This window comes from Ostrea edulis, chromosome 7 (assembly GCF_947568905.1).
Source record: "Ostrea edulis chromosome 7, xbOstEdul1.1, whole genome shotgun sequence".
NCBI lineage: Eukaryota > Metazoa > Mollusca > Bivalvia > Ostreida > Ostreidae > Ostrea > Ostrea edulis.
In genome coordinates this window covers 73,476,106-73,495,242 of record NC_079170.1, presented here as the reverse complement: position 1 = coordinate 73,495,242, position 19,137 = coordinate 73,476,106, and the positions used below count along the sequence as shown (strand labels likewise).

The 19,137-nt window shown below is 35.5% G+C and overlaps 1 protein-coding gene across 4 annotated transcripts; it reads left to right on the top strand.

Moving 5' to 3' along the window:
• Positions 1–65: 65 nt before the first annotated feature.
• LOC125655555 (uncharacterized) lies at positions 66–18,606 on the top strand. 4 transcript variants are annotated; one of them, XM_056145325.1, is made up of 14 exons: positions 67–244; positions 680–804; positions 1,465–1,621; positions 3,016–3,342; positions 5,535–5,616; positions 5,777–5,850; positions 8,344–8,430; positions 9,524–9,547; positions 11,107–11,169; positions 12,266–12,322; positions 12,668–12,756; positions 13,405–13,609; positions 14,552–14,635; positions 17,586–18,606. In XM_056145325.1, exons 2-14 carry the CDS (start codon positions 751–753, stop codon positions 18,245–18,247), a joined length of 1,965 nt encoding a protein of 654 aa, XP_056001300.1. In that variant the 5' UTR covers positions 67–244; positions 680–750; the 3' UTR covers positions 18,248–18,606. The 4 variants fall into 4 exon arrangements, with proteins under 4 accessions (XP_056001302.1, XP_056001300.1, XP_056001299.1 ...); XM_056145324.1 differs by lacking the exon at positions 67–244 and adding an exon at positions 515–589; XM_056145327.1 differs by lacking the exon at positions 1,465–1,621 and having other exon boundaries at positions 66–244.
• The last annotated feature ends 531 nt before the right edge of the window (positions 18,607–19,137 follow it).

Here is a 19,137-nt window from a genome sequence, read left to right as displayed (position 1 = left end):
CTATCGACTGAACTGCATTTTATATTAATCATCTGTAAATTTTAACATTATACTGAGCACTGTCCGTTATGTAAATACAGGACATCTACTCCCTCCCAAATAACGAGTCGACACCCTCAATGAGTCGTACTACACTGAAACAGAAGTCACATGTAATGCCCTAAGGATCAGTGCTGTTCCTTGTTAGACCCGTGAATTATAACGTAATCGAAGTTCATCACAGAAATTCGGGATTCCTGATTTGGTAATATGTATACAAATGCCATTGACTGAGATTCTTTATATTTATCTCTATTCGTTACCTTCACTTTGTTATACATAGTAACAGAGCTTACTGGTGGAGTTTGGTAGTGTATTTTGTACTGTTTTAACATAACATAGAGAGGTAGTTTTAAGTTTTAAAAAAAATCGTGAAAAAGTTATCAAAATGACATTCATAACAAAATAAAGTATAGATAAGACGTAAAAAGAGGTGAAGATACAGGACAGTCACCATGTGTAGGACATTTAACGATTTCAGCTATATATAGAATACACATAAAAGAGTACTTTCGTTTTAGATGTTATTATATTGATCGAGATCGTGAAGGTAATACTTTGTGATTAATGAATGAAACATATCAAATGTTTATCTTTTTTAAAATTAATTTTCTTGAAATTTTGTTGTATCTGTTTTCAGTGTAATTCAGTTTTAGGAAGGTGTACCACATGAATTAATTGTTTAGAAAAGAATGGACGATAAATTTGGAGATGGTTGATAGTGTGTGTATGACCTGGCTGTTACCATGGATTGTCCAGTTGGTGGTAATTAATACATTATAATTGTATATCATGAAAATATAGGTATATTATATTATCTATTGTTTACTTTGAGATGTAATCGATAGTACGTCGTTCGTCCCAGTAGAGCCGCTAAATGAAAAGTACATTCACGACACAGGCGTGATGAGTTGGTGTCCTTAGAGATATACTTATAGATTGTTGGGGGTAACTGTTAGCTATCTCTTTATCCTTTGTTTGTGGTATTTCTATGGGTTTCTTTATTGTAACAATATAGCCTCATGTCCGCTTCGAATGATTCATGGCACCTGATCCCACCTCTGGTGTGTCTAGGGGTCCGTGTTTGCCCAACTATCTATTTTGTATTGCTTGTAGGAGTTATGAGATTGATCACTGTTCGTTATCTTCACCTTGCATTGATAGCTCTCCGTACCTGATGTACCAAGGTTTAATGGTTGGATTGAGTCAAATTTACCATTCAAATTCAAACATTTCCGTTTCTATTGTTTAACGTGATCCTTTTTTATCTCTTATTTTACATTCCTGTAGGAAAGTTCATTTTCCTACAATATCATGTGTACATTTCAATTTCCAACAGGAAAATAAAGCATGTATAAAAAATATCCAAAAATATATTCATTCACTAAGCAACATTGAATTCATATATAATGATATGTCACACAGGTGGTATCTGCGGTGTTTAATGAGCCATGTCCGAGTCTACCAGTCTGGGATACTCGAGCCCAGGAGTTATGTGATGACCCAGCATGGTATCACTGTCTGAAGAATCAAGTAGATGAAATAAAAGAGGCTTGTGTTGCTCCGATATACATAAACAAAGGTTTGTGATATTGAACCTATTTAATTATTTGTATTATGTTTTACATAATTGTTCAAAGGGGGCATAGAATAAGTTCACTTTCTAACTATTTGAATTTTCCTGATAAGTAAACAATTAGTAAATCGTTTAATCCATCCCATTAGACATTAGAAGGGAGGGGTAATCGCTTGGTACAAACTACTAGTAACATTTCCACTACATTGTCATCAAATATTAAGGGAGTTGACCAGCCGGAGAATGTAAGAATCAACGGACTTAGTATATTTAAAACTATTGATAAGTATATTGTTCAAAAAGGTTAGGAAAGGGGAGATGTCCCATTATTGTCATGTGTATGCTTTCATCGAAGTTGAGATATCTTTTAAACAATGAAAATGTGTAGATAACGAACAAAGATCAATCTCTTAACTCCTATAAGGATTACAAAATTAAGAAGATAGCAACTCCTAACATACCAGATGTGGGATCAGGTGCCTAGGAGGACTACTCATCCCCTATGTTGAGACGAATTGCCGTATAATTCGTTTAAATGAATGTCAGGAGATCGGGAATTATTACCCACTCATTTTCGTGCATGTACTAACTCCGACAATAGCGAACTTTCGGCATCCAACGTATCATCGCCTGATCAGGATATAGGGCTCAAGGCTTACTCCTCCTAAACACCTGATCTCACCTCTGGTGTGTCCAGGGGTCCGTGTTTGCCCAACTCTCTGTTTTGTATTGCTTTTAGGAGTTATGAGATTGATCACTGTTCGTTATCTTCACCTTTATAGAAGTTATGAGATTGATCACAGTTCGTTATCTTCACCTTTATAGGAGTTATGAAATTGATCACAGTTCGTTATCTTCACCTTTCATCATCCGAATGGAATAGTCGTAACTTCAGTTTGAAACATCACACGGGACGTTTCTGTCATTTTTTGTAAAATTAGTTTAAATCTCTTCGATATGGAGAGCCTATGTACATTTGAAATAGGTTTGGATTTTATATTGTAAAATTTCAAGACTTCGTACATCGGCCTGGTTAGTTCTGTGGTTAGATCACCTAACCATTAATGTAAAGGTCCTGGGATACATGTATATTTCCGATATTGATTCATATTTTCCCTTCCTTTTCTACGATAACGTAGCGTACATGAATGTAATATCTATCTACCAAGAACTATCAAAATATGCCAACTCTAAATCAGATCTAGATTATCCCAAGGTTTTTGTAGAAAAAATTAGGACGGAGGTGGATCTTACCTGAAAAGTCACGAAAAATTATCTCATATTGTATTTTTAAGTATAATGTTAGATTCGACCGGGTTCTGAAGTAGAACATTAAAAGACTACAAGTAGCCCACATATTATATGTCCATTTCACAATTTTCAGATTACTTTTCTTTCAGGGACCTTTCCGGTGTTTTCTTCTGACTATAGTCTTCTTCCAAGACGATGTCCAAGCACACACTACCAGCCCAGTGGACAGATGTCCAACCAGTACAAAAAAGTTACCTGCATGTACAAAAAGGCAAAATGTGAAGATGAAGGCGAGGAGATTTGTGACGAAGGCAATGATACCACTGACCGGATGTGCCGCTGTGACTACACCAGAGGATATAGGTCACTGCAATATTTGTTGGATAATCCCCATCACAGGTCATGCTACCAACCCAAGTCCAACGAAAGAGGATGTGTCGCGTTGCCATGTAATGAAGGGCAGGAATTGAATCAAGGTATATATACCAATGTTACTTTATCTTGTAATATACACGATTGCATTATCCAGGTAACTACTACCTTGTCGGGTAAATACTACAATAAAATAATGTTGTTTTTTTGGGGGGGGGTCAATACTATGTTTTAGCTACATGGTAAATACAGTATTCACCGGGCCCAGAGGGCGATGTGATTGTTGTGACTTCGAGAGTACGATAGCCAAAACATCATATCACAGAAGTGACCAATTCTTGTTGTAATATATGATTGAAAAATTCAAAAACATCGGAACTGGCTACCATAGTCTACGAAACGATACTTCGTCCACTATCTTTGTATTCAGTTGAGTCAAAGTTATCAGAGATGCAAATTTTGTTTATTATGTGACTGTATGAAAGGTGAAGATAATGAACAGTGATCAATCTCATAACTTCTATAAGCAATACAAAACAGATAGTTGGGGAAACACGGACCCCTGGACACACCAGAGGTGGGATCAGGTACCCAGGAAGAGTAAGCATCCCCTGTCGACCGGTCACACAAATTCGAATCATCGAAACCGGCTACTAAAACATGTCAAACTTACCAAACGACACCTGATTGGTCATCTTTAGATCCGATTCGATTCTACTTTAATTCTATTATCGTTACTCCAGTTCTTTCTTGAAGGCGCACGTTTTCACAATTTTAGCGCAAGATAGGTCATTGAATAGAGACGCAAAAACATAATAATGATATCCCTTATTTAAACAGGATTGCACAATTAGTCATACAAACTAATTTTACATTGTGGTCCTGTCTACAACATATATACATGTCGAGAATATATAAAATATGCGTACAGAAGATAAGTACATAAAACGATACCATAAACACATGAGTATGATTGAGGATCAAGATTTTTTTATATTGTCTGATTTAAAAGATGTGGTTGTATTTTCTAAAAAAGAATTCCTATAATAAGTTCCATAAAATTGCTGCTGAAATGATGAACGATCTCCTAAATTATTCTATTTTGGCCCTTGTAGCATACATAAAATTATGAGAGATTTCCCTGAAAAACAAACAAAAGACAACAATGGTATGAATTTTGAATTACCCAATTTTTTTTCGGCCCGATGTTGGAGAAATCAAATGCTATATTCACCAATATTCATATACAGGTAAATACAACTTTATTTTTCCTAGGTTTTGGATCGCATCCAATCGGAAAGGACAGAATTATTCGATCATGTAATACCCCGTTATATTAGCATATGTACCCAGTGGTTAGGGCGCTCGCTTCCCGACTCACAGATCTGATTCTCAATTCCGGCACCACGTCAAACATAACACATCTAGCGTAATAATATCTTTTTCTTCACTAAGTGTTCGCATTAGAAGTGTCAAATTAAAGTACATGGTAGCCCGTTGAATAACCCCACTGCTTTATCTTTGACTCTAATCGTCATGTATAGATCAAAATTTGTGGCACTTCAACTAAACCGTGTAACGTCTCTATGAATGAAAATTTCTCAAATGAGATCTAAGGCAGCATGGACACATATAAACTATCCTGAAAGCCCTAGGTAAAGGTTTTACTATCAGATTCGGGTGTGACCGATCGACAGGGGAAACTTAGCCCACCCTAGGAACCTGATTCCACCACTGGTATACCCAGGTGTCCGTGTTTATCCAACTCTCTATTTTGTATTGCGTATAGGAGTTATGAGATTGATCGTTATCTTCACCTTTCATTCAAGTAAATCATATGATAAAAATCAAATGTGATGTCAGTCTTTGTTCTATGATGGGATTATTATATCCCTTCGCTAACAACATATGATAGTTTCGGAAATAATACAAATGCAAATTATCGTAGCTACAGCTGGACACTTGGTAACTATGACAATATATCGTGAATGACGAATCATAGCTTTTTATGTTCAAACTACATGTATTATCTCCTTGCATATGCATAATTGTGAACAATCACCCCAGGCGTAAAAAGAAAACTAAGATGTTTTTCAAATGGTTACGTTTATAAATGGCTTTTTTTATACATGGGTAAATATTAATGACTTAATTGTGGTAATGATAGACGTTCAGAGTTTTGTATTTCCTGACAGAAAGTTACTATAATTTATTCTCAATTTCATTTTGCCCTAATCTCCTTTCATAAACTTAGCAATTAAGTCGTACATTCAGTTTCATCCCTCTTTACTTTCAGCCTATCAATGTATTCCAGCCTGCCCTATCGGATATTTCAGACCACAGTACACAGTGAACTGTATCCCGAAAGTGCAAGATTCGTAAGTAAATATATCAAATTGAAACATCTCACGATGTTGGAAAATTACATTAAATTTACCAAAGTATGTAATATATATATATATATATATATATATATATATATATATATATATATATATATATATATATATATGCATGTATATAATATATTACAAGCAGAAGTACAACAACAAAGGCAGAAATCCAAATCCCAGACAAAGAATCAAAGGAGAATGACGACTACGCTATTAAGGGTATGTATATCTGATAGAAGATATTCTCTATGCCAGTAAAAGTAGACTATTCAGTCAATCTATTGTAAAATTACAGTAATGCAGAAAATGACGGTAAGGAACAGTGATCAATCTTTTGAATCCTATAAAAAATGAAAATTGAGAAGGGCAAACACGGACCCCGGAAAACATCAGAGGCTGGATCAGGGTTTTAGGATAAGTAAGCATCCTCTGAGGAACGATCACACCCGCTGTGAGCCCTTTATCTTGAACAATTCGTAGTTCATATTAGTACATAAAGAACGGCCTCACAATTGTTATGAAGCAAGTCAGACTGCGTTCGATTTAAATGGTGAATACGCAAATGAAAGGTGAAGATAACGAACAGCGATCAATCTCATAACTGTTATAAGCAATACAATATAGATAGTTGGGTAAACACGGACCCCTGAACACACCAGAGGTTGGATCAGGTGCCTAGGAGGAGTAAGAATCCCTGTCGACCGGTCACACCCGCCGTGAGCCCTAGAATTTGCGAAAGGCTGACTTCAATCGAGACTGTTGAAACCCATGTACCATCAACTTGTTTGTCAGTAGCTTGCCTCGATTTAAAAACTGACTATACTCAGAACAAGCTTTTGCGTATCGAATCAGTTGGGATTTGTAAACACCATATGAAGGTGATAATGGAATATTGCTACATAGATATGGGAAGATGACGATGGAGAAGCTGAAATCATCCCGTTTGTCATACAGTTGAGTTTTCAGTTTGTTGTTAATGTTTACTTTCAATAAAATATCTAAGTATGAAGCAGAGGTGGACGACTCTGTGGTGTCTTTTATTTGGAGCTCACAGGGATATATCGAATTGACATATGAATGAAAGTTATTATTGTTAATAGACAAAACGTCGTCGATATATCTAAATGTCGAATTGAAGACTACCACAAGAGATCCTTGTAACGACAATATAATTTGCGGAATGCTAATTATAATCGATGCAAGGTGAAGATAACGAACAGTGATCAATCTCATAACTCCTACAAGCAATACAAAATAGATAGTTGGGCAAACACGGACCCCTGGACACACCAGAGGTGGGATCAGGTGCCTAGGAGGAGTAAGCATCCCCTGTTGACCGGTCACACCCGCCGTGAGCCCCATATCCTGATCAGGTAAACGGAGTTATCCGCTGTCAAAATCAGTGTGTCAAAAACGGCTTAACAATCGGTATGAAACACGTCAGACAGCATTTGACCCAATCGAGGTCGTATTGACGATACTTTTCAAATCCTTGTAACTCCTATAACATTAAATTATTTCTCAGCAGCCTGTCCCTATTCAAATATTTATCATACGCAGAACATACTCTCACGAATCGACTACTTTTTAGTCCAGGTGTGGATTTTGTATGTCAAAAATGTGTTCTTTAATATGTGATTGTATAGCATTGAGAGTACCAAGATTAGATGAGTACAGGTATGCAATAGTAATACAGTGAAACTTCTCCAAACCGGCCCCTCAGAATACCGGTTCTCCCTGAATATCGGCCGATTTTCAAAGTCCCGGCAGAAATCTTAACATTTCCTTACAAAGAAAGTCTTACAAAACCGGCCACCCCTGAAAACCGGACATCGGCCACTTTTTAAAGTACATTTGTTAACAAACATGTGTAATTTACCCTTAACATACCGGCCACTTTTTGAAGACAAGAAAATCTTGGCCAAAGGTTAATTAAGATCGTCCAGGTGTGCAAATGGACTGACCGACTGGCCAGGTATGAAATTATCCATCGGAGGTGTGAAAAACACTAGTGGCCTCTTCAATTTCTATTGTTTACCTGTGCTGTCAAGCGTGTTAATTGACACTTAGCTAATCCAAGAGACCCTTCCAAATTCTGTACAAAATGTAAAAAACAGTTAGGAAAGTATTGAATGAATACCGTATCAAACGCCATATTGTTTCACCATACTTTCGTATGGATATCAGCGGTAGTTAATAAAGAACAAACCCATGACTGTTAATGATAATTATTAAAAGATAGATTAATTTTCTTGGTTTCCATGGACTAAAAAATTCCAAAGAAATATTCAAATTACAATTTCATATTTACTACTGTACTTTTTAAAAACGTCTAAACAAAATTCTTAATGACATAAGCGATGAATGTAAACAGAGTTTTTATAGGTAAGAGGGATTCCAATAATAGGCCTCTGTGTTTTCTTTATGTATCCTGTTATATATTTTCAGTTTAAAATTAGATGATTTCAGCAAGAATATTTCTTGTAATTCATAATTATCTTTAGGTACAAGCGGACTAATTTGATCTCCACCGATAATTGATCATAGATCACCAGATCAAAGTGAACAGTACCTACTTTGTGAATATTGAGATAAAATGTCTATAATTGCTAAATTCTCGGTATACCGGCCATCCCTCTAAACCGGCCATTTTTTCTGGTCCGAGAGCCGGCCGGTTTAGAGAAGTTTCACTGTACTTGGTTTCTTTTGCAGATCAGTTGTCAGAAGACAGCAACGTCATACTTATTGTCTGTATAGCGTTAAGTATCATCGCTGTGATCACGATGTCATTAATCTTGAGTGAGTAGAAACTGTCAATTCTTTAGATCACATTTATACACATTACTGTGTTTTTGTTAGCATCAGTTTTCCTGTATTTTTCATTTAGTAGTAATCTATTCTCCGTTATACCTTGAAGAGTCAAAATCATATTTGATTTCGATGGTCTGTAAAACAAGAAAATAACGAAATTTGGGATTCATTGAAAACTGATGAAGCCACATGGTCACAAAGCATCTGCATCTAGAATTCAAAGTGATTGTTCGGTTAATTGAATTGAAGAGGGTGATATTTACAAGAATTCTAAAATCATGTACCTTGATTCAGGCTCCTTGTCCGGGGCTGTATGAATCCTATACTGAAAATGCGTTATACTTCTTGAGAATGCTATACTTCCACCTGGTCATTCAACACAGATTCTATGTTCATAGTCATTTTGATTATGGGAACTTTTCTATTTGGAAATCCAAGGTCTTTCATGGGTTTAGGACGCTGATGAGAACATCTCAAAAATCATTATATGGAATGAGCTGAGGTGTACAGAGTCACCGAATGCATAAACATGAATAAGATATCGGTCATGTGAGAAATTACTGAGAGGGTCGAGAAGAATAGAGTTATAAACTTTGTCAAAAATCGCAAATTGGCCCAAACATATCATCAGAGAGGGCATCATTCTAGTAATAAGGTTACATTAAGGAAGATTCTGATGGCAACATTGGAGAGGGTCGCATAAATGTTAAGAAACACATGGGATGCTATCGGATCGCGAACGTACCACTTATTCTGTAATTCTGGCTTTCCTACAAAATGCAGGACGAGAACAAAATTACAGTTTATTCCATCCTTGCTGTTGTTGTGGTGCATAGTCTGGCTTACATGTATGTTCTAATCAATCATACATGGCGCTTTGTGTATTACCTGCTGTATCAAGCAACGAACAGTGCTCCTAGACTACTTAACGTCAACCACATCTTGTCATCATAATCACACCTCTTTATGTTTCGTAACAATGATGTTATCTACAGGGAAAATGTATTTCATGTAAAAAATATTGTATGATATTTTGATATGGTAAGTCAACATCGTAAATGTTATGTCTCATTATTTTCAGCATTCTTCGTTTGGAAAAGGAAAAGTAAGTATCTGGCATAAACTGTTAATAGACTTTAGTAAAAATTTTGATTTCTTATATCATAAGATCTATATAGCACAGGTATTTTAAAGAAATGCTGATTTACAAAGATTGATTGTTTGATCGTCCCTCTCGAGAATATTTCACTTATATGGAGATGTCACCATTGCCGGTGAAGGGGAGCAAAATTTAGACCTATACTCGGCACTTATGGACATTGAGCAGGGAGAGATCTCTATCGTGTCACATCTACTGAGTAATGGGACCTCAGTTTTTGAGGTCTCATCCGATAGAAAACCGCCCCATTTAGTCGCTTCTTACGACAAGCAGGGGGGGGGGGTACTATGGACTTATTCTAACCCGGATCCTCACGGGACAATTACAAAGAACTCAAATACAAACATATACTGAAAATTCATTTGTTTGTGAAAATTAATTCAAAACTTTGTTGGATTCGAAATTTAGAATTAAGCACATTCTCAGTTTATGGCCTGGCGATGACATTCGAAAGATGAAAATAATTATATGCGCCGATTGATCTAATCCGGCGGAACTCCGGAAAGGAGAGTTTCAACTTAAGTAAGGGTCACTACGTTTTATATAAAATGAGATAATATCGTTATAAAAATTACAGAAATGATTTATTCCGTGGGGATCCGGGTTAGAGTAGATTGTCGATACCTCTTGCTTGTCTTAAGAGGTGAAAAATGGGACGGTCCTTCTGATGAGACCGCAAAAACCGAGACCCCGTCTCACAGTAAGTGTGGGGTGATAAAAATACCTCCCTGCTCGAAGATCGTAAGTGACAAGCATAGACCTAAATTTTACAACCCTTCATCGGCAATGGAGACGTCTCCATATGAACGGCACGTTAAACAATATACAAACTAACCAAGTTGGCAACGACAGAAATGATTTAGAGGATGATAGTTATGTTATCAGAGTAGGTTTCATGTTTAAGATGCTATGCAATATGTAAATCCCCATAGTGAAGTGAATAGGATCAGAAGTCGAATGTGAGACTTATTACTACATATACATTGTGGATGCCATGCTAAATGTATATCCCCATAGTGAAGTGAATAGGATCAGAAGTCGAATGTGAGACTTAATACTACATATACATTGTGGATGTCATGCTAAATGTAGGGATTTTCAAAGAGAAAGTCACAAACGTCGCGTAGAATAGTTTACAAGATAGATGGCTATATACGGCTAGGTACATGTAGGTGTCATGTTCTTCTATGGTACTGACAATGTCTTGACGATGCAGTTAAAATGCAATTTAGATTTTCATGGAATTTCACAAACTTTCATGAATCATAGTTCTTTGTTGATTTACGTGCCAATAGTTGATGCAACTGTGTGGGAGTTTTTTTTCTGTTGTCCTTCAGGTTTATTCTATGCATGATTTTCAATGCATTGATATTGTTTTCTGTTCATAATAGATTTATATTCAAAGAACTTTAAGTTCGATTCAACAAATGCTATTAATCCTCAATGATTATAACAAGCAAATCTTACTCTTCGTTTGTTTTGTTTGTTTGTTTTTTCTTTCACAGAGAATACAATGTCGAGACAAAGAAATGGAAGCGACAGTGACTCGAGACTTCTCTCAGAAGACGGTATATCAGCTGACTGAATTCTTACTTTCTCACATTAAGCAATAGTCGAGCTGTGAATCATGCATTATGAAAAATATCTCATTCATCCTTAAAAGCCTATATATGTAAAACTTATACGGTACCAATTTTGATGCATCAGATCCGCATTTCCACAAATTATGTCTCTTCAGCGAAATGTTTGAAATCCGGAATAACAATGAAGTTTTAGAGCTAATATAGGCAAAAACAGTGTGCCAAAAAAGTGAAGTCAAATTCGTTTAAGGATAATAGCTATGCGTGAGGGAGATAACCCTGAATTTTGAAATGAATTTCTAAATTTTATAACAGCATTTAAACATACATCCGTATTTTCAAGCTAGTAACTAACGAAGTACTTAGCTACTGGGCTGTAGAGACCCTCGGTGACTAACAGTCCACCAGCAGAGGCCTCGACCCAGGGGTCATAATGTAAAACTTATACGATACCAATTTTGATGCACCAGATGCACATTTCAACAAATCATGTCTCGTCAGTAATGCTCAACCGAAATGTTTGAAACCCGAAATAACAATGAAGTTTTAGAGCTATTATAGGCAAAAACAGTGTACCAAAAAAGTAGAGTCAAATTCTGTTTTAATTACTACATATTTCTCTTTTGATTATTACATATCTCTATATATTTTAATTATTGCATATTCCTAATTTAATTATTACATATTTATAGTTTAATTACTAAATATTTATAGTTTAATTACTACATATTTATAGTTAATTCGAGTATATTGGGTAATTTGGAGTGCTGGAAATGTTAACATTTTGTCGGATAAGAAACATTCACCAAACATAAAACAAAATTTCTATTCATGTAAATTATGCACTTTTAAAAAGAAATCTTAAAATCAAGTCCTAAGGTTTCGAATTTTTTGAAAAACGATCCGGTAGATATGTTCGACCCATATGTGTTATGTTAAGGTACAATTATAATGTGTACATGATATATTTTTTTCAATTAGCACTATTCCATAAAACATAATGCAAATTTTCTATTGCAATTACATGTAATATCTGTCCTATTATAAGATACACATTTAGAATTATCTCTTTTATTACTTTCAGATGTACCCCATAATGAGGAAAATCCAAGTAATAAAGATGCAGTCCATATTAAAGCAGGTATAATTTACTTACCACATAGTGGGTTATATTGGAGAATGTGAAATGGGGGTATGACCAAACTACGACAATAGTAAAAGCGCCAAATTTGATATTTAATGAATCGCAGATACATCAATAAAAATGAGTTAGAATCTAAAGCATTTTAAGAAATCTGCAAAATGTTTCATAATCTAGAAATATCTTATACAAATTTACCTATTTATGAATACCAAACCAATTACATAATGCAGTAACGTGTATACATTGTAAATATTTTGTTTCCTTACAAGTTTTAGAGATCCATAATGAACACATATCTTAATATTATTTGTGTGAGGTATAGACGGCTGAATACATTTTCAGAAATCCATATAAAGGAGCTACATGTGACAGCAGAAAATATCGCTATTGGAAGCCACAACAAAATCATGGCCAAAGAAACAAGTTTCCAGGTAATTTCATTATTTCATTTTTAGAAAATAAAACGACATGTAGAAATAATATGAACGTAATGATATTTCAGTATCGCGTCAATGACGCTTATTTTTTATTTCTATTCTAAATGTAATTTCTGAATACAGGATAACAATTTTAAATTTGTTAATGATTTAAGGTAGTACTTTACATCGTCATAATGGCTTACTTCCTTTAAAAACATGGATGAAAAAATCGATATCAGCAATATTTGACTTTTCCTTTTCCATTTGAATACCTAGCCGGGTAACTCAGTAGGTTAGAATACCGACTGCTGAACTGTAGGTCACAGGTTCGAGTCCAACAGGGGTTTTAAATTTTATTCAGATTACCTTCTACTAAAACTGTATTTTTTGACAAAATAAAGTAACTTTGAAAATTTTCAACTTTATATTGTTGTACATATCCTCTACTTTTCATCTACATCAAATTTATCTGGTGTAACATACCTCCTTAACATCGTTCTGCAAGAAAACATGCAACCCGATACAGTTACGGTATACATGTAAATTGAACACAGCGTCAATATAAAATCAATCTACAGATATTCTTGACGCCTTTGAAAGCCTTAGTCTCAAAATCTGTGTTGGCATTTGATAATTGATAGTTATTTTCTTGCAATATAGAAGACCACATCTATAGAGAGAGAAGGAGAGAATCTCCGTAAGGCCCAGAACAGTGCGTTTTCGTATAGAGATGGCGACATTATCTTCAGAAAACTTTGTGGTCAACGTATCGGTTGTATAACGACTGGAAAGGGGACCGGAACCGGATTTAGAGTTGGTGAAAGATATGTAGTGACTGCTTATCACGTGGTAGAGGACATATTCGGTAAATCTGGCATCCAGTTCGTTTAACTAATTTGTATCGCACCACAAGAGGATTTTATATAAAAATGTCTATATTCGATACTTGTTAATATGTTCCTCATAAAACTTTTTTTTTAATCCGAATGATGCAAGTCTCTAATAATCTCACAGTAGTAGATGTGATATCTACATTATACAGTAGGATTGTTAGTGAAAGGCGAATATAACGAACAGTGATTAATCTCATCACTCCTACAAGCAATACAAAATAGAGAGTTGGGCATGCACGGACACCTGGACATACCAGAGGTGGTATCAGGTGCCTAGGAGGAGTAAGCATCCCCTGTCGACCGGTCACACCCGTCGTGAGCCTTATATCTTGATCAGGTAAACGGAGTTATCCGTAGTCAAAATCAGTGTGCCACGAACGGCCTAATAATCAGCAGACAGCATTTGACCCAATGATAGGTTGCATTGTTAAACTAGATCGTTATAACGACCATAGCATTTCCGAAATGAAATCATTGTTTCTACGACGCATTTGTCCTTAGTTGATTTCTCTAACACACAGCTAAACGTTTAAAGTCTTCTTCACTCTTTGTTTTAGCATTATATCAGTAAATTTTATCTGCGTGTCTTGTCAACACTGCACTCCGTTTACCAATCAATATAAAATGACATCACATACTTCATTTTTCCAATTTCTGAAATAGTAACAAATGTGAAATGACGTAATTTTCGTGATGTCAACTAAATAAATACGTCATAATGAATGCTTTACAATCTTGAAATGGTGTGATGTTATTAATTGTTATTTGGTAATTTTATAGTCTATTCTCAAATTCTGAATCAGGGGCAGAAAGCAGTCGCTTTACTAGCCCTTGTTGTGTCATTTTCAGGATCATTTCAAAAACGAATTTGAAAAACACCTCAAGTATGGCTTTCTTTCTTTAAAACATTACAGAATCATTATGGAAAACCGTTTCCGGGAGGATGTTAGAGGATGGAAGCTGGTGTCTTACAGACTTTATACAATCACAAAATTCAGGTAAATATCTCGTTTATTTCTCTCTAAATAGTAATTTATTGTTAGTAGCAAAGCCATCTTTCTTATACTTACTTGTGTTTTAATAACCTTCTCGATCTAAGGCTAAAAATGTCAAATTTGAATTAAAACTTTTTCACAATACATTCAATACATAAAAGATTTTAGAATCCTCCAAGGCACCTGATCCCACCTCTGGTATATCCAGGAGTCCATGTTTGCCCAGCCCTCTATTTTCTATTTTTTGAATTGACCACTGTTCGTTATCTTCACCTTTTATAGGAGTTATGAGATTGGTCGCTGTTTGTTATCTTCTCCTTTACAGGAGTTATGAGATTGAACACTGTTCGTTATCTTCACCTTTGTATGAGTAATATCAGATTGGTCACTGTTCGTTAGCTTCACCTTTATAGGAGTTATGGAATTGGTCACTGTCCGTTATCTTCACCTTTATAGGAGTTATGGAATTGGTCACTGTTCGTTATCTTCACCTTTATAGGAGTTATGGAATTGGTCACTATTTGTTATTTTCACCTTTATAGGAGTTATGAGATTGATCACTGTTCGTTATCTTCACCTTTATAGGAGTTATGGAATTGGTCAGTGTTCGCTATCTTCACCGTTTCATCCAAACTGAACTCGGTCTTAGTTTTAGGAATCTTGCCATTGTGATGTCAGTGATTTTGTATTGTGGGTTTTGTAATATCAGAGTGATTTTTATCTCGGCACTATTAAGTAATGCTAATGTTATTATTATATAAAGCGATACATATTCAAACTTTAGCTTATTTGAACTCCCTCAGTCCCCCTTCAGATTTTACGTGTCAAAGTTTATGAAGAATTGCTATTACAACGCTATCACCACGAAGGATTGTCTAAGACACTTGGGTGTTTTTTTGGGGGGTTGGGGGTTGAAATGATTAAAGGTGGATGTCCTTGTTAAAATATGGGAATTTTGATATTTTCTGCCTATGCGTGGCTCTCAGGGTCGTAATAGTTATAACAGAGTTATCATACAAACTCCTACTGTGACACAGGACCTCTGTTCATCAGATACCATTGGAGAACACTACATTGATAAAACGGAATTTAAGTTGTTGATAAAATACTTTTGTCACATAGTGTTTTACTGAACTACATGTACTTTAGAATATACATGTACGTTTTCATCAAATTCCATGAAGTTTCCTAACAAAGTATTTTCCATATTAGGTCAACTACATATTGCGTAATAGTGTCTCGTGGTGGCGTCAAGCTTGTCATTATCATTGTAAATTGATTTCGCTAGTCTGATGTGAACAAGGATGTGGACCAAAACCGTTATCCTATAATTCAAGAATGCATTTAAAAACACTGTAAAATTAAATATACAGGAAGTAAAACAAACAAACAAACACATAATCCAGAGTAGAATATACAACTGTACATAATGAACTGCACTTGTATCTTGCATATTATTCATGTCTTGTCGTTTTATTTGTTTTTAATTAGAAGTTCCTGTAGACATGTCACAGAATATCATTTTATCGTAAGGACATGCATTTATCTGATTAGATGGGTTTTCGGGTGCAATCAGGAAATATTTGTGAAATATTTACACAGATAGTTGAAAATAATGCTTCCTATTTGTCCAAATAAACAATATAACAATTATATACACAATTAAATCGATTACACTTAGTATAGTATTTTGAGGTAAAATATTGTTACATTAACAGTCGATCATTCCATTTCATTCGGCAACTCCTGACAAATGCATGTAGGATAGTATTGTGAAGAGAGGCCATCAGAGCTCCAAATCTGCTTCATGTCTAAATATGTTATTCAACATAGCTGCTAATAGCAAAATAGCAGCTCAGCTCTCTAGCAGGATGACTTCAGCTTCTCCATTGTCAACTTCATATATCTATGTAGCAATCTCCCATTATCACATATATATGGTGTTTATGTCTCTCAACTGATTCGATACGCGAGAGCAGGTTTTGGGTGTGATGAATTTTTAAATCGAGGCAGGATGCTGACAAATTAGTTGATGTTACAATGGTTTTAATGGTCTTGTTTACAATCAGCATTTCACAATTTCTATATCTACATGTAATTTGCCAATACAACCTGTCATTATGTTGAATATTGCCTGACTTGTTTTATGCCATTTGTTAAGCCATTCTGTACATATTGATTTTGACTATGGATTATTCTGTTTATCAAGATAGAGAGCTCGCGGTTATTGTGACCGGTCGACAGGGTATGTTTACTCCTCCTAGGAACCTGATTCAACCTGTAGTGTGTTCCGGGGTCCGTGTTTGCCCTACTCTTAATTTTGTATTCTTTGTAAGGTTTATGAGATTGAGCACTTTTCGATATTTCCATGTTTTCATAAACATATTTGAACACAGCACTACGCTATAGTTGGCAATGTCATGCTATATACTAGGTGTATGGTGATTTTGCACCACGTAAAAGTGTAATTCGAGAACTATACAGATGTGTGTACCAGAATGTTTCTATCAACAGTCGGGAATACTTTTAATAATAGTTTTCAGGGTATGGAGTACTAGTCAAGGCACACTACTTTGTGAACTAATCGTCTTGCAGTGTAGGAATCTCCCGCACGAAAACTAATCTATATTAGTCGAAATGAAGTCCAAGAGATGATCTGAGGTTTCTGAAATGTTGTAGCATATCCGTTGTATATTTCTATAGTAAACTATAGTTTCAATTATTCAACGGCTCAGTGTTTTCAACCACAGTGTTGCATCATGGCATCACAATGTAAGCGATGATAACTCGCAATCAAATCAAACGTCAGACGACTAGAACGAGGATTTATTGGGGCCTATACGTCATTGAGTTAATATGAAAAGCACATAAAGAATAGATGGTGTGGATTACAATAGCATAAGGTTCCATGCCATTCACACTAACTTATAATGTCAATGCCTTTTACTTTCAGGTGACACAGCAAAGATCGGACGCCAAATAATGCAGCAATGCAAAATCAAATTTGGATATATTGATGAAAACGAAGGTCAGGTCTTTACATTTAGTTATGATGCGCCTTTTGTATCCGTAAAATACGACATTGCTATCCTGGAACTAGAATTAGACGCTCTAGACCGTCCTTTACCTCCATCTCTTCCTCTGGCCAGTATCAATCTTCCCGAAAAGCTGCATGTGTTGGGACACCCTGGAGGTGGAATACTGCAATTTGATCCTGCATGTGATATCATTCGTGACGAAAACGCACTTAACAAAATCAAGAGGGAGGCTGTTGACTTGTTTACTGAATTAGGTGAAAAAGCATCAAGGGTTAAGGAAGAGTATTCTGAGTGCAAATTATCGAAAGACCACATTCTCTTCCACTGTTCCACAAGCACGGCTCATGGGGCTTCCGGATCACCTTTAATTCAGATTATAGGGGAGAATCCCATTGTGATCGGGATACTTCTAAAAGGATATCCAAAAATTTACTATAACAAATATCGAGACAACAAAAGTGTAAACCAACAACACCCTGGACTGTTGATAGAGTCCGGTATATCTATGAAGATGTTGAAGGATTTGTTAATTGAACAAAATTTAACGGAACTAGCCAATAAATTGTTCGATTCATAAACAAGAGAACTCTACTTATATTGTATTCCAGCTGGAGTTGGGTACCTCAGGAACGAAAGCACTGTGGCACATCGTGATGTTTACACAATACCGCGGCACTTCCCACGGTATACCGCAGTGTTAATCTTCAAGTATTGTGATTCAATTTTTTATCGTTTTTTAATTGTTATTCATTGTATAAAATGAGCAGTTATTAGTTTATACATTGTAAATTGTATTTACTATATTAGAGCGAGATTAATATTAGAGCGAGATTAATATAAGCCTTTTGGCTTGTTTCTCAATCTATTACATGTATAAGACATTGTTTGTAAACATTATTATCGAATCATTTACAAATAAATATTGTTTAAACTAAACTAAATTGTATTTGATTTATTCAATGTAAATAAAAGGGAAAATATCTCATTTAAATTCATTATGAAACCAGTATCAGAACAAAAAAAATTATTCTAAACATGAAAGTATAAGCTTATAGTACAGCAGTGTCTCTGCATCATGGCTAGAACCGACTGTGACTAGAATATTGACTGGGCTGACTATTATGACTAGAACCGACGGTGACTAGACTATTGACTGGGCTGACTATTATGACTAGAACCGACTGTGACTAGAATATTGACTGGGCTAACTATCATGACTAGAACCGACTGTGACTAGAATATTGACTGGGCTGACTATCATGACTAAAACCGACTGTGACTAGAATATTGACTGGACTGACTATTATGACTAGAACCGACTGTGATTAGAGTATTGACTGTACTGACTATCGTGACTAGAACTGACTGTGACTAGAATATTGACTGGGTTGACTATTGTGACTAGAACCGACTGTAACTAGAATATTGACTGGACTTACTATTGTGACTAGAACCGACTGTGACTAG

Bases quoted from the DNA above. Each gene is read 5' to 3' on its own strand.
- LOC125655555 (XM_056145325.1), top strand. From the start codon at position 751: ATGGTTGATAGTGTGTGTATGACCTGGCTGTTACCATGGATTGTCCAG. The intron at 5,851-8,343 runs GTATGTATATCT...TTTCTTTTGCAG, and splicing joins TGACGACTACGCTATTAAGG to ATCAGTTGTCAGAAGACAGC. The intron at 11,170-12,265 runs GTATATCAGCTG...TATTACTTTCAG, and splicing joins GAGACTTCTCTCAGAAGACG to ATGTACCCCATAATGAGGAA.